The 15,667-nt window shown below is 44.5% G+C and overlaps 1 protein-coding gene across 1 annotated transcript; it reads right to left on the reverse strand.

The window, feature by feature from the left end:
• Positions 1-558: 558 nt before the first annotated feature.
• On the reverse strand, positions 559-15,391 carry CA2 (carbonic anhydrase 2). Its single transcript, XM_074318976.2, has 7 exons — positions 15,008-15,391; positions 13,851-14,048; positions 5,591-5,709; positions 5,019-5,111; positions 3,988-4,050; positions 2,794-2,949; positions 559-1,595 (listed from the first exon to the last, which is right to left on the reverse strand). The coding sequence occupies exons 1-7, from the start codon at positions 15,039-15,041 to the stop codon at positions 1,476-1,478; spliced, it is 783 nt and encodes a 260-aa protein (XP_074175077.2). The 5' UTR covers positions 15,042-15,391; the 3' UTR covers positions 559-1,475.
• Positions 15,392-15,667: the final 276 nt, after the last annotated feature.

Below are 15,667 nucleotides of genomic sequence, written 5' to 3' on the forward strand. Positions count from 1 at the left end.
CTAGGGAAGGGTCCAGGTGAACGTTCTTCCAGAAGGAAGCAGAGTGTAAGGGACACTCCAGGAAGAGAGGACAGCCAGCTTTCTGAGCCAGTGTGAAGTGGGGGAGGGAAGAGGGAGAAAGTTGTCAGCACGAATGTCCTCATTCCCACCCCTTCTTTCAGAATCAAATCTGGGTGGGGAGGGAAGCAAGGATATGTGACCCAGTCAGGAGAGGAAGGTTGCGCCTGTGTGATTCTTCCCATGTGACAAGGGCGTCTCTTATACTCTGTTCCCTAGGTCACGATAGGACAGTACAGGACTTTGCAACCAGAGGTGATGGGGGGAATAAGCTCAGTTATGGGTCTCTCCAAAGACCAGATGAAACAGCTGTCAGCAGACACCGATGGAGGCCAGCCAGCGCCAGCCCAGGCGAGCCACTCCACCCAGGGGCTGACATGGACCAGGGGACATCGTACAGATAGACCCAGGCCACTCCCCAGTCACCCAGGCACTGTCTGTGTGGGCCTGTGTGGGGTTAGAGATAAGAAATCTAAAAAAATGACTTAAACCACAATAGACTGAGATGTCATTTATTTTATTTCCAAAGAGCATATATTAATTCAGTATATTCTACCTTCACCCCCTGATGCAAATAGGAAATGGCCTTCAGGGTTTTTTCTTTTGTGGAGACACCTTCAATCATGAGTAAGCCAACTACGATGATTTATTATTAACAATGAACTAACATGAATTATAAAAGTAGATATTTGCTCCTCCATTATTACCCACTGGCCAGCATAAAATAAAACCACCCAAAATAGAACTCCGGATTTTATTAGAGAATATATCTAAAATACAACATTTATTAACTTATGGTATATTATTTGGATGGAAATATACTCTGTATCACAACTATAATTATAACAATTTTTACAGATAATACCTCATTTACATCTTCATAATTCAAAAGTCACTAAATTACAACAGAATTCATATTTAAGATAACTTTGCTACAAATATATAAGAATTTTGGAATTTTTCTTTAACACAGCATGTTGCAGTCACAAACATTTAGTCTGGTTTACGTTACAAAGAATTGTGACTGTTTTACCTGATTTATATTACATGGCCCAATTTATCTCATGATACAGATTTGCGCTCAATCGCTTTCCTTTGTTTATTAAAAATAGCATTTTAGTGGAGTGTTCATTTCCTCCCCACCTCCAGCCCCGTGCTGTGAACTGTCAAAGTATGCTTTCCTATACCTTTTATTGTATTCTCTGTTACAGAAAGGCCACCACCATGAGAAAGCAAGCCTGTCAAGCATGACAACTGGTCTACCTCTTGCAGCTTTAGTAGTAAGCTCATCAGGAGAGAGACGAAGGATCTAGAAAACCAGATGCCAGGCAGCCGGAGTGCAGTTCACCCAGTAGATCTGTGCTCAGCTAAAGGGAAACCCAGAGGTTCATCGTGGGGACTCGGGTTCTGGAACCATCTTACTTGAAGGACGCTTTGATCTGCCTGCCGTGCAGGGGCTGAGTCGGGCGCCAGTTGTCCACCATAGGTTTTTCAGCTTCTCCTTCCGCATTGAATTTAAGTTTACGGAATGCCAGCAACTAAAAGACATAATAAAACATTAAAAAATTAAAAATAATAGTTTCACAATAGCATTGACTTATGTGCTTGTGTTGTCTCTTGAAATACATTCTCCATTAGTCACAGGACCATGTATCCGCCTTCACCATTTAATTTGATTCCCAATAGATATATAGTTGTATACAGATTATCCTTGTATGCTTCCATAGAACGAAGCAATTTCTATAAAATACACACAAAATCGTTGCTGTCGTTTGGAAGGACCTTTTCAGTTAACTTTCTGTTTTCCTTTTAATTTTATAGTCAAACATCAAAAGCCTATGAATTACCTCTGAGATGTAAAATAATACTAACAATTTTAGATGCAAATTAAAGTTTTGTTTTCTGCCCCAGGGAAGATAAACTACAGCACGCCCACCATTAGATAAAGTGGTCGGGGGTCTGCAAGTGACCGCCAGCATCTCTGATTAAACACACGGAAACACGGGGCTGGATGTGCCCATGCTGGCATTTCAAGTCCTGTCATTGGTTGTATTTAGTCCCTTTTCAATTTGCTCACTGGCCCCCGATGAACACCGGCACCCCTCAACCCACCCCCCACTTCTTCAAGGTTGGTTTACAAAGTTTTTTCCCTTTCCCTAAGCAAGAATTGATCTCAGTGAAGGAGGAGTATTCCTTCAGTCACCCTCACGAAGTCAACTGCAAGCTACATCCCCGGGTGTGACGAAGTGCACCATCTGACCACCACCACAAACCACACCGGATGGGAATGCAAGATGTCTGGGCTCAGATGCTCCAGTAATGTGCAGTGACTTTTAATAGATTCCTTTTCTGCAAGGCATGACTCTCCCCTTAGTCAGAATTCAGAATGCATTCGGACATGAATGAAACTGCTGTAAGCTCGGAGGTGAGTGAGCAGAGGCTGGAGGTTATCGATACTGTGCAATCTTGAGTGGGAAGTCTCATTGCTCCAAGCCTCCATTTTCTCAGAGTTCACAAAAAGCATTTATCAGGGGACACACACCTTTGTCATTTAATCCTCAGTTGTGGGTGAAAAGCAAACAGCCTTAGGTTATGGTTAGTAACAACCAATATTTGCGGAATGCTCTTCATTTGTCAGCCTGTGGACAGGGGTCCCAGAGCCAGAGAGGAGCCGGAGGGTGACACCTCCCCAAGGCCTCCGCCCACACCTCACGCCACCCTCTTTGGAAAACCGACCTGCTCACTGCTGACGCTGATGGGCTCCCGGAGCACTATCCAGGTGACGCACTCCAGGAGCGGAGGGGTGGTCAGTGAGCCTGGGTAGGTCCAGTAGTCCAGGCTTTCAGGAAGGAGGCCGCGAGGGTCAAAGTCAGTGAAGCTGGCGCTCTGCCCCTGACGCAAGGCAAATACACAGGTTAAACGTGTCCTGTGACCGGAGTAGGACTGAGGCAACACAGATACTCCCCTCTCATAGCCACAAAGCTTTTGTTTTGTTTTGTTTTGTTTTGTTTTGTTTTAAGAGAGGTTCCACATTCATTGGAAAAGAAAATAAAAAGAGCTTAACAGAAGACATCTAACTTGGCAATACAGGTTGGCAGATACCAGCAGAGAACCTGACTTATTTTCCTTAGCCTAGTGTCTTCAAGGTCATCCATGTTGTCACAAATGGCAAGGTGTCATTCTTTTTTTCTAATGGCTGAGTAATAGTCCACTACATATTCCTATCTCTATCTCTATCATCTCTGTATCACGTCGTCTTTACCCATTCATTTGTTGGTGGACGACTCTTAGGCTGTTTCCATGTCTTGGCTGTTGTAACTACTGCTGCAGTGAGCACCGGGGTACAGCTCTCTTTTTGAATTCGTGTTTTCAGATCAGGTTTATTCTGTATGTTTATTCTGTAAGGGGATCAAGCTAGGAGTAACAAGTGAACACTTCCGAAGACAGAGGCTGCTTCAGTTTGAGGTGAGCTTTCCAAAGCCAGGGCTGCCACTGGCGGTGGCAATATTTAAACGGCTGCTCAGGACCTCAACACAGCTGTGTGTAAGGAGGATGAAACACGGAACAGGTGACTTCAGTGAGGTCATAGGATATAAGTCTCTATGAAGCCGGGCCTTCCTCATCGGATCCTAGGATCACGGAGTCACTGGCATGTCGGAAGTACTCAGCGGAAGTACTCAGTGAAAATACTCAGCGGAAGTACCCAGCAGATATCTGCTGGGTGAGTGAGCGACTGACGTGACCACATGATACCTCGGCCTCCTTGCATCCATGAGCATCTCTGATGCGTGCATATGTGAGCAGCATTCTACCTTTCTTAACAGCTCATCCAAACACCACACGTCACACATTGACGATTCAGTTTGACCACGGGAATTTTGGGTGTGGAAAACAGGTACTCTCTGGAGGTGGCAGAAAATTCAACTGTACCTTGTATTTAATGGAATCCAGCACACTGACGACCTTCTGTAGGCCTGGCTTAGCGTCACCGATCTGCGAAAAGACAAGGGACAGGACAGTGTACTCCAGGTGGTCCTACACCAGTTTGGATGTGGGCAGCTCTATCATACAATGTCTCCAAGTAGTGAACCAAGAGCTGCACTGACCACAGGGCGCCCACCGGTCTTGGTCTGGTTACACTGGCACCGTGACTCCCTATTTGTGCTGATGGCGGCCCTTAGCGTCTGCCCTTGCAGTCCCCATACGACCTTCTCAAGTGTCACCAGTGACCTCACAGAACACGGGTCAACAGTTCCCTAACCCTTCTCGCGGGATCTGCCATGGTTGCCCTCCATCCCTGGAAACTCTCTCTCTTCTTTTGGCCATCCTCCTGCCCTTCAGCCTCCAGCATGGCCCTGGAGTCTTGTGTTCCTCTCTCATCGTTTAATTAGCCTCTTTCCTGCTCCCCGAAATGCCTTGTCCTCTGCAGTTTCTCAGGGCTGCTTGCTCAGCAGCCGTTTCACCGTCCTCTTCATGTGTCCCTTGGATGACTTCACGTAGCTTCCATCTTATCCTACTTCAGTGCCCATGACTCAGCAGCCCAGACAGGTCCCCACTCGATTTACAACTGTCTAGAGGGCAGCCCCACCTGCGTGTCCCATTGTCGCCTGAAATTCTCCCATGTGGGGCCACTGTCCTTCTCTCCTCCAAAGCCTGATCTTCATTTAGCATTGTCAGTCATGAAAGACCACCATCTAACTTATGGTTGAATTAAACACACACACACACACACACACAAACTCGTAGTCATGTCACATATCCGTCTTCCTCGCACCTAATAAATACCTCTCAGGTGGCTCTGGTCCTCCCTTGTCCTGCTACCAGCAGCCATGGAGGGGAGAGTAAGCCTGGAAACATTGCAGAGCCAAAGGCATTTCCTGGGCTCTTGGTAGAATGTGCTGTTTGGTTCATCTTTCTTGAAAACGCGAGGGGGGGAAAAAGGAAGTTGGCCATTCACTAACCTTCAGAAAAACACCCAACACAGCCAGTCCATCAGGGTGTTGCACAGCTTTCCCGAAATCCCCATATTTGGTGTTCCAGTGAACCAGATGAAGCTACAGCGAGGAGACACAGAACCTCAAACTGTGATTTACACAATAAAAGCCTGCCAGCTCTCCCCAGTGACCTTGTCAGCAGAGCTGGAGGTTACTGAAGGAAGTGGATCCCTTTAAAACATAAAGTCTCTTTCATTTTAATTCTAAGTATCCACTTTGGCAAGACAGCAAGTGATTTCAGACAGAGTTGCATATTCTGAGGGAACACACACAAATTCTATTTCTAGATTTATATTAAAGCCGGATCCTCCCATCTGAATTCCATTACTCTGTGCAGATGGCTCCCCTGCAGGTGGTAGAGAATGTTTTGATGCGTTAACTGTAATATCACTAATAAGGTGATGAGTGCAGGGGAAGGTCCTTTGTAAGAGAAGGGGTTCCCTCGATTTGAGTTGAATTTACAGAATTAAGCTTTTGAAATCAATGCTAAACATCACTTGATACTTTTCCCTGGAAGGAAAAACAAAAGCATATCTTACCTCGGCGGAGTATTTCTTTTTATCCACAGTGTGCTCAGAACCTTGCCCATCAGATGAACCCCAGTGAAAGTGGAACTGACTCAGCCTGTAAGTGCCAGCAAGGGGTCCTCCCTTCAGCACTGCAAGTTATAAAAACACATGTGTGTATGTGTGTCTGCACGTGTAGACACACACACGAAACACACACACTGCTCAATATTACAAAATTTGTAACTGGAGCAACATTTTTTCTCTGAAAATGAAATCCAGGCTCAGGTTTGGCCCACGGTGCTGCAGGAAACGGTTGCAGCTGTTTTTCCCTCAGGTGTGCTGGCTGGAGGTTGGATTCTCTCCCATCTGTTTTCTGAGGGCAGTGACCCTTCTCTTGGGGGTTTGCTCTGGGGTCACAGGTTCAAGGTCAGAGCGATATAAGGAAGTGGCCTGAAGGCTGTTTTTACAGACTAAGGAACTAGGAGGTTGGGTTCCAAGCCTGCTGCGTGCGTGCTGCCAGACACAGAACTGGGGCAGACATTAATCACACAGAACTGACCATCCAAAGCGTATTGAGCAAAGAGATTCCACTGTAATGTCCATTCCCCTCGAATACAAACTAGCCACGGGCTGTATCTTACAAAGTTAAGGGTAAACCCGCCCTTACTTTTCTCGTACCTGGCTGAAGTTCGCCATACCAAGAAGTTTTCCACGGAAACAAGAAACACATATAAACCCTAGCCTGGCAGGCAGAGGGGGCCTCTCTTCCACGAGTGATTACAGACCACCACTCTGTTTGTGGGGTGCTCTTTCCTTTCCTTTCTTACTTACCTGTCTGCTAAATAACCTTACTTTCACTTTAAACTCTATGGGCTCACATCTGAATTCCTTCCCATATGAAGCCAAGAATCTTCTTAACCCAGGGTTTGAATCCCCACTCTGGGACATTCTCCTGTCTCCAACATCAAGAAAGGACATTTTAAGGGAACTATGAATTCCTCCTGTGAGTCACCAAAAAACGAGGCCACGTGGCTGCTGGCCAGTGCTGGTCTGCACACACTTGTGAACAGGGGAACCTCTCTCTACTGTAGCCCCATAACTGTCCCACCATCCTACATGCCATAATTTCTGAAATGTAAGCATTCTTGATCTTAACAGTCTAAAATTCAATTTTCCTTACACAGACTTTCCAAATTCCTTAGAATTTGGACTGTCACTGCTACTCACTAGCTTTGTTCCCTTCTCATTTTTTATTTAACCCCTCTGGCCTTAATTTCCTCACCTGTAAAACGGGCACATTCAATTGTCGATTACATCACTAAAATTAATATAAGACCCGGTCTTATTTTCAGGGAAACACGGTAGAAATCACATTGTTAGAACATAGTTTGTCTATAGATAATTAACAAGTTGTGTCTTAAGAGAGGATTAAAATGCCCCCCAAACAACCTTTTTACTTAATTACGTGTATTAATGGCATTTAACCAATATATTTTAAAGCTTTTAAAATTAGTTGAGTTCCACTATTTCAACTTTATTTCTCTAGAACTGGGATTAAAACATCTGTTCCTATAAGTGTATTTTATTAGCTTTGGGTTATAATGCTAGAAAATAATGAGCCCAAACTTACTTCTTTGCAAAACAAAAGCACAAATTCTGTACATACAACGGAGTTTGTTGGCTTAACTTTATCTAAATATGCTTAGATAATAGCAACAGCCATTCATCTGTTTGAAGAAAAGATAAAGCTGGCTGGAAGACAGTTAGGTGGTGGGGTCTTTCTATAGCTCCTGATACAAACTGTGGCTGCCAGCTCTGCCTTACAATAGGCCAGCAGAGAAAAAGAAGAACGAAAAAAAATTACAAATGGTGTTACATTATAGATCTGTTAAGAAACATGAATTTGCATGTATTCTGATAAAAAAAAAATATTTTGAAACTTAACAACTTATTGTAAAAGTCTGTTTAATCTGATAATGCTATAAGGAAAGAATTAGTCTTATTCTCCCAAATAAGCTTTGTCAAAAATGAGAGAATTCCTATTTTTCATAATGATATACCCTTAAAACAAAAAATATGTTTATGAAATAAATTGATATTGAAATTAACTCCTTTGTAATAACTTTTTAAAACCACTAACTAACTGGCTGGTTGATCATAAAAACCATTTGTAACATCATTAATTCTACCAAGTGCCAAAATAAGTTAAAACCTTAGTAAGCCTCCGAGACAAATGATTTTTCTAAATGTAGCTCCTTTCCCTGTGAAGAATCACCTCAGAGTCTTAAATTTTAAAGATAATAAAGCTTATTGCTATTTCTTATTCCTATTCACACTCCCTTACAGATCTTAAGTTCCATCCAAATTTACTTATTTCAAATAACTTTTAGAATTAGGCAAGAGTGTATAGGAGTTTTTATTAAACAAAATTTGCTGATACTAAAAAAAAAAAAAAAAAAATACTCGGAGGTCCAATAATTAACACACTCAGTGCTGACCTATTATTACCAGGTACCTGTTTAAACGCCAATTAAAATAAAGCTATTTTGCTATGTAGATTGGAAGCCCATTGTAAGTAGAAAAGATTATTTAATTCTTAAAGTTTAATTGCTATCAAAAGCAGCCTTTCTGATCTTCTTCAACTAGGTGGTTCTTTCTTAGCTAATTCTTAGCATGGAGTCTAGACAACCGAGTCCCTCAGAAACATTGTTACACCAACAAATTGCCGTAAACTCTAATAAAGGCACCTTATGTCTTTTTATTTGAGAAATAGAAAAGGCACATTTGGTAGGCAGACAGAAAGCCGATGCTATATCCCAGACCCACTTACTTATTGACTGATTTAGGTTGCCACATGCCATTTTCTAAACTACTGCTGTTTACCACGAAACCTGTGTTTCTAATGCGTTATTTAAAAAAAATAATTTGAAAAAATAGCAGGAACTGCTGACGGCATATTTTTTTTCCCCTGTAAGATGCAGCCAGGCTGGTGGGGCTCTAAAGAGTCAATGATTTACTGCACCACAGAAATGTGTTCCCCACGGGGTGGAAAAACAGAAATGGGTTTTCTATTAAACCTAATTTAAATCCAGATCGCAACACCAAGAGGTCCAGATGATTTTAATTTTCATGATGTGCCATCAGTTGTACAAACTAAATATATAAAGCATAAAATGGGCACCAAGTATATTATAGAGTAATCTGTCTTCCTATTACAGATTACGTGGAAAAATTATGTAAAATATGCGTTATTTGTGAAAATTAAGACATTCACTGTGGTAAAACTGAAATAACTCAGACTACCTATACAAATTAAAATTGAAAACATTTTTGAATGCTTTCTTCCAAATCACTATACTACTACTTAATATAAGATGCATCCACATAACAAACTAAACACCTTGCTGGATATCAACAATATCTCTTAGATCCAAAATACAAATAAACTATTCCCAGTAATCTTTGGTTTAAAATTAACATTTAGGGGATTTCCTATTAATGACTTAAATGAATAAGTCCACTATAAAGAGACTATTTCTAGCAGGTGAACAATCTTCTCTATGACTAATTGGACATTTACTAAATCATGCATTACTGTTTTGCTTTTTTTTTTTTAGCAGTAGCCAATAATCGAAGAGCTACCCACTAAAGCGAAGAAAATGAAAGTCAACGTAGACAAACCTGAGAAAAAGATGCCCACATTCCCATTTCTTTAAAGGAGTGAAATGTTTAGCAGTGACTTGGACTGCAGCAAACACAATTCAAATTCAAGAGAACACAATTTTTAGTGTCAAGTATTTGACAACTATACAAGAGTCAAAAAAGAAACTCTTCTGATATGAATATAATTAAATACAGTGTTGGTCAGCTGGTAGGTAGGTAGGGTTCCGCTCACACCACTTACAGGATGCGTGACAAGCCCTATCATTTGTTGTTGTTATGTTTCCTTTTAACCTAAGATTGTTTGTGGGAGGAAAGGTTTACAGCTTGGAAAGCGAGTCCCTGGGAACCAAGCAGGATTGACGTAGGAACACTCAGTGTATCATATAGACCACCGTCGGCCCAGGTAAACTCAGCTCCCTTCCTTCCTGTTTCTTGAATTCATATGAACAGATAAAAATATTCCAACTCCTAAAACACAGAAATGATATGACAGTTGTGCATGGGCTGGCCCAACATTTCAGGTATTTAGTTTTCAATGATATTTGCCTCTACTAAAGCTGGAGAGTTTTACACTCATTAATAAAAGTTAATAAGTTAGCAGGAGTTAGTAATTTTGACTACCATTCTTTTCTCTCAGATAAAGCTAGTATTATAATAAAAGGTCTCAAGCAGGGAGAGTTATTTTTTAATAATAAAAAAATCCTAACAGGATTAACATTTTTCATTAATTTAAGGTGGTTTATTTTTAAAGGAATTTAGAAGATTGATGAGAGCTTCTAGTTAATGAATGCTGCATTTTAAAATAATTCTCTCAAGCTTAAATGTAGCAATAATTCTGCCAGTTCAGTTCCTGATACCCAAGTATTTAAGTTTGGGTCTGAGATAATATTTAGAATATATATTTGAAAATCTGAATCTGTGAGTTCTAGAAGACTGAAATGTCACTGAGGGGAAAAATAAAGGGAATGAACTGAAGGATTTAAGTGTAGAAAATAAGTGGCAAAAAATATAAAACATAAAGTTAACACCACAAAAAATAACTTCTAACAGAAAGTGATGTTAAACTGTTGATTTAAAACAACTGAGTGACCAAAATGATAAATTATTTTTAGACTTGAGTGTACAGAAAAGCATATCAGTGTGTTTTTTTTAAACACAGTATATACACACGAAATGTTAAATATGGTTATCATTTAAGATTCTCATTCAATTTCTATTTCTAAGTGATTGTCCTGTAGTCTCACTCCAGCAAACCGGGAAGGAGATGATAAGCAAGGTACTTAAAACTCTGGCATTCTGTTTCTTCATGTTTATTTTAAGTGGGTTCAACTAGAGTGTCAACTCATCAAGTCTTCTACCTTGAGAGTTTGGATCTTAAAAAGAAGACTAAAGAGGGTTTCTCTGCATGGCATGATTGGTGGTTTTTGTTTGCTTGTTTGTTTGAATTCTGCAGATGTGTTTTCCCTTGATATCAATATTTAATATATTCCGCATTCTAGAAAAAAAGAATGCTTCTTTGTTTAACCCAAACAACAGCAAACATTACAAAGGAGTCTTTCACAGTAAGAAGAGCAGGCCTCTCTCTCATCCTCTCCTCCCGGTTTTCCTGGCCTCCCTTGTTTTACTAGCCTCCTTGCCTGTCCAGGGAGGGTACTGTGTTCTCTCAAGTCCCGATGTTGACTTCCTTTGCCTGGAGTCCCCTCCAAGACACCGGAATCCCTTAGGCCTCAGCCTTACTCACCCTGGAAAGTCTTTCCTGACTTACCCAGGCTGACTCCCAAGCTTCCGCATGTTCCCACGTTTCCCTGAAACATTTCCTCATTGTACTTATCAAAGTGCCTGCTGCGTCCATTGCTTCTGTGTCTTTCTATGGTGGGCACTCCCAGCACGGGTTCTGGATGCGGCAGAGGGACCAGGCCTCCATCCTGTCCTCTGGGTGCCCAGCTTGTCTTGTATTTCATTGTTAGTAAGGATTTGATTTAATATAAGAACTAAGTGAATAATACATGTGACTCTAAAGGCGTGGGTGTGAGCCCCTATCTAAAACACTTGGTTTTCACGTTTCACATCTAAGCATGGCCACTGCTTTAATAATATGGGCTGCTCACCGGAAGTAGTTAGAAAGTGTGGCTCGTTGGAATGATTCCTGCTCGTGTAGAAATCCAGCAGAACTTGACACATTCATGTTAAGACATATTGCTATGTAATAGCATCATCTATAAAATCAGTGCATGCTTCGATACGACAAATGGCATGTTGAGGAACATACAAAAATAAAAATTTTAAATACCATCAAGTGATGGGAGGTCATCTTACAGCTCACTAAAAACTCTCTTCAGAAATCTTATCAGAGGTGCAGCAGCAATAGCGCTTGCCCAATAAATGCAGTCAGATGAGGTGTAGACATGAAACAGCCATGGTTCCTATTGAGGAACTCTTACATGCCCGACTCTGGGCTACGTGTTCATACCCTGTGTCCCATTTCATCCTTTCTCTGAGATGGATACTACACTTAAGAAAACTGAGACTTACAGCGGTCAGGTGACTGTCATTTCCAGGGCCACTGAGCTAGTTCGTGGCAGAGCAGGGACTTGAAGCCAGGTCTGTCTGCCCCCAGTCTATGCTCACAGCTGCAAGACTCCATGCTGAAATCCACTTTCCAATAATACGTATTACTGCGACAATTTATTTTATGATCAAATTGGTAAGGACTACCGGGAGTTACCTCATCTGGTTCCATTTGTTAAACATTTGTTTTCTCATTGTTCCAAAAAATACTTCAAGCACTCAATGGGCATGTAATTTTATACTGGAGTCTATGTAGCTTCCAACGAGGTATATGACAGATACACCCACTATAAACAATGAAACATACATTCACTGTGTCTCCTTAAAAAAAAGTTGGCTGCTACCGACTGAAGTAGCTCACTTCTTTTGGTTTTTAAATAACTAAACATAAAATTTTATAGCATCCTTTCTATATGTACCATGCTGCCACGACGGTGGGCCATGCCGTACTATAATCTAAACACACCATGTTCTCTACAGGAAGGAAAGAAATTGTTTCCCTTACATTTAACTTAATCACCGGGGCGTTGTTTCTTTGGAGTGGGAGGTGTGCTTGGGAAGACTGTGCTGCAGAGATCTTGAAGGAGTGTGTTCCGTGAACTACTAAATCTAATAAGTCATGACAGTATGCTAGAATGTGCTTGTGTGCTTGTGTGCGCGTGTACGTGTGGTGTGTGTGTGTATACACTGGGATACTATCTCTGCATTACCCTCCATCGAACTCTCTTCCAGAATCACTATTTCAGAGAGTTAAGTGTCAAAAACTTTTCAAAAGTCGAAGAGGAGGGAGGAATTTTTGTTTTTCCAAAACTATACTCGATATACTGGCTAGCTACTGAAAAAGAACAGTCAGTTTGACTATAACAGTTATAATTACATTTATATATTAGTACTATAGATCATTACCGCAAAATGTTGACAGCACTATCGAATGTCTTCCCTGTCTTGTCTCATTTTGCCCCCATGCCTCTCTCATTCCCACACCACCACCAACCCAGTGTGTTCACAGCACTATTCATTCCACGACCTTCAGAGGAAAGCTCTCGGGAAAATAGGTCACTGGCAATAAAATCAACCAGTGGACAAAGAAGGCCACCCCTGTGTCTGAAGGGGATGTTCTCCTATTTCTAAATAAGAAAAAAAAGCACTCAACAAGCATCCTGTAAACAGTTCATTACAAATACATTACGGTAATTGGTTTTGTCAGTCGTGGGCCAACTACATCCACCAACTCTAAAACATCTTCATTTGTGGAAAGAATTTCTGGGTAGATATTGCCACTTTTTTCCCCATTTATTAGAAAAAGTTTTTTTCACTTACAGTTGACATTTGATATTATTTTATATTAGTTTCGGGTGTACAACATAGCGGTGAGACAGTTATGTATTTTATGCAGTGGTCCTCCCTGATTAGTGTAGCACCCACCTGACACCATACAGAGTTATTACAATATTATTGACTATATTTCCTATGCTGCACATTACATCCTCATGACTATTTTGTAACTGCCAATTGGTACTTCTTAATCCCTTCACCTTTTTCACCCTGACCCCTAAGTCCCTTCTCCTATTGCCACACCAGCCCAATGCCCAGAAAATATTCATAACTACAATGTTTCCAAGAATCTCAGTATTTTAAATTGTCGGCCTTTCATCACTGCCCTCACTGCTACTTTGAAGATCACACGGAAATGTGTTTTTTATTGGCTAGTCATCAATTCTGGAAAACAAATACTTTAGACAGAATCTTAAAAGTTCTAATATTGCAAATCTCACCACTGCTGGGTCTCTCATGCCAGGGGACCTTGCCTTTTGTGACTTTTCACAGGCAAATCTCAGTGATTCAATGCCGTAGGAGAAACCAGGGCTGTTCCAGCAGAGCAACGGCCCCAGTTCCCCTCCGAGTAATCAGCCTGCTCCTTGGAGCCTGGCACCCACGAAGGTCCCCTGAGTGGTTCTTCCCTGCTGGGAAGGGGACTCCTGCCCTGCTCCCCAGTGCTCCCCTTCAGTCGGGGAAACGGCTCCTGGGTAAAAGGCGCCAGTTCCTTTTAAACACTGACCTGCTTTGTCCTGGGAGTCATCAAACTCCACGTTGAAAGCGTGACCGTTGTTAATGATCCTCCGGGACGTCACCTGCTCGTAGGAAAGAACCGGAGGCTGCAGCGAGGGGTCATGAAGCACCCCCTTGGTGTCGATGTCAACAGGGGACTGGCGCTTGCCATTGGCAATGGGGAAGTCCTTGAACCAGTGCTCGGGTCCTAGGGTGGAGAAGAGACGTGAGACCCCAGAGTGGGGACGGGCACACTCGCACCCCTAGGAAAGGGCAGTGACTGTGGAGCCAGTCTGCTCGCTTCCAATTTTGGCGGCACCCTGAGCTGAATAACCTCTGGCTACACACCGTGTCTCCGTTTGCTCATTTGTATCGTGGGGTAACAACTGCATCTATCTCGTAGAAACTGTTGAGGAGAACTAGAATGCGCGCATGGAAAGCTCTTAGAACAAGCAGTGAGCGCCACATAGTATTCGCTATTTTCGTGCTGGGTTTGCTGAAACGCTGCAAGGGAAATGGGGCAGACCCTGACGCAGGCTTGTGGCTGGGATTTGGGACGTGCGAGCTCGCTAGGACATCCCAGCACGTCGGGATTGCGCCCTCGTGTCCTGGTCCTGGATGCAGGGCAGAGTCACGGCTCAGGCCGGGCCCCCTCCTGGAATGACCAGGATCCCCACGACCTGGCAAGTCCCAAAGCCCGCAAAGACGCATCTTTTTCTCTTGCGTCTGCTGGCCCGGGAGAACCCAGGTGTGTCTCCGGTAAAGCCCGGTTCTTGGTGACCTCCTACCGTTAGAGTCGAGAGATGAAGGGAAAACTGAAGAATCAATGGAATTCGACGGGCCCAGGAAATGCCCCGGGACCGCTGGTGCTGCGAGCCTTAGCCACAGGTGTTGCTGACGGGTGGGTGCGTGGGGCAGGGGCGCCCTAATTTCCCTGCCATGAACACCTAAGATTTCCTGCTCCAACCCTTCCTCGGGTAGGACGGTCTCCAGCTGGGACCCGGGACGCGGAGGCTGCGCCCCCCTCAGGCCTGTGCGTGCCGGACGTGGGGATTCCGGGCGCCGGCGGGGGCTGGGCGGTGGGCAACCCGTGCACCGGGCACCTGGGCCGCCGCGCTGCACGGCAGCTGCAGGGCCGGGCCGAGCTGGGCTCCGCGGCGCACTCACCGTTGTCTGGGCCATACCCCCAGTGGTGGGACATGGTGGCGCGGCGGGTCCGGCAGGGTAGGAGTTGGCACGAGTCCAGCGGCGGCTGCTCGGGGCCAGAACGGTGTGTCCGCGGTCGCGCCGTCACAGGCTTTTATAGGCACCCGCCAACTTAGTGCTCGGGGGCGGCCCGGGGAGGGGGCCCGGGCGGACCTGGAGGCGCGGAGGTGAGGGCGGAGGTGCTGTCCCCGTGCGCAGGGCGGGCCGGGCGGGGACAGCGCCCTCTCCGCTGCGCCCGCTGCGCTGGGAGCGCCTCTCCCGCGGCCGCGCCCGGGTCCCCGGGTGGCACCGGCTCCGCGCTCGCGGCTCCGGGCTCCGGGTGGCACCGGGCTGCGGGGTGCACCCTCCCTCCGGGGCGCGGAGTCCGGCGGCGGCGCCCGCGGAGCGGGCCCGGGGCGCCCTCGCCTTTCATCCCCCACCCATTGTGATCTCATCCCCTGCCGCGAGCCCTTTCGCCCCCACCGCGCGGCGGTCTCAGCCCCGAGGGCTCACCCCCCTGTGTCCCCGCCGGGGCTGGCGAGCTCCGGCAGGAGCTGTGACCTTGGGGCAAACGGGGATGCTGTCCCGGAGGTTCCGGGAGCGAGCGGCTTCGGGGCCGAGAGCTACGCGCCCCCCGCTGGC

Source organism: Rhinolophus sinicus, chromosome 7 (genome assembly GCF_057876585.1).
Source record: "Rhinolophus sinicus isolate RSI-liver-muscle chromosome 7, RSI-T2T, whole genome shotgun sequence".
Taxonomy (NCBI): domain Eukaryota; kingdom Metazoa; phylum Chordata; class Mammalia; order Chiroptera; family Rhinolophidae; genus Rhinolophus; species Rhinolophus sinicus.

Excerpts from the sequence above, each read along its gene's own strand:
- CA2 (XM_074318976.2), bottom strand. The coding sequence starts at position 15,041 with ATGTCCCACCACTGGGGGTATGGCCCAGACAACG. Across the intron at positions 5,112-5,590 it reads AAAAGAAATACTCCGCCGAG|CTTCATCTGGTTCACTGGAA; the intron begins GTAAGATATGCT and ends TCCTCGCTGTAG. Across the intron at positions 1,596-2,793 it reads TCAGCGTCAGCAGTGAGCAG|TTGCTGGCATTCCGTAAACT; the intron begins GTCGGTTTTCCA and ends TATGTCTTTTAG.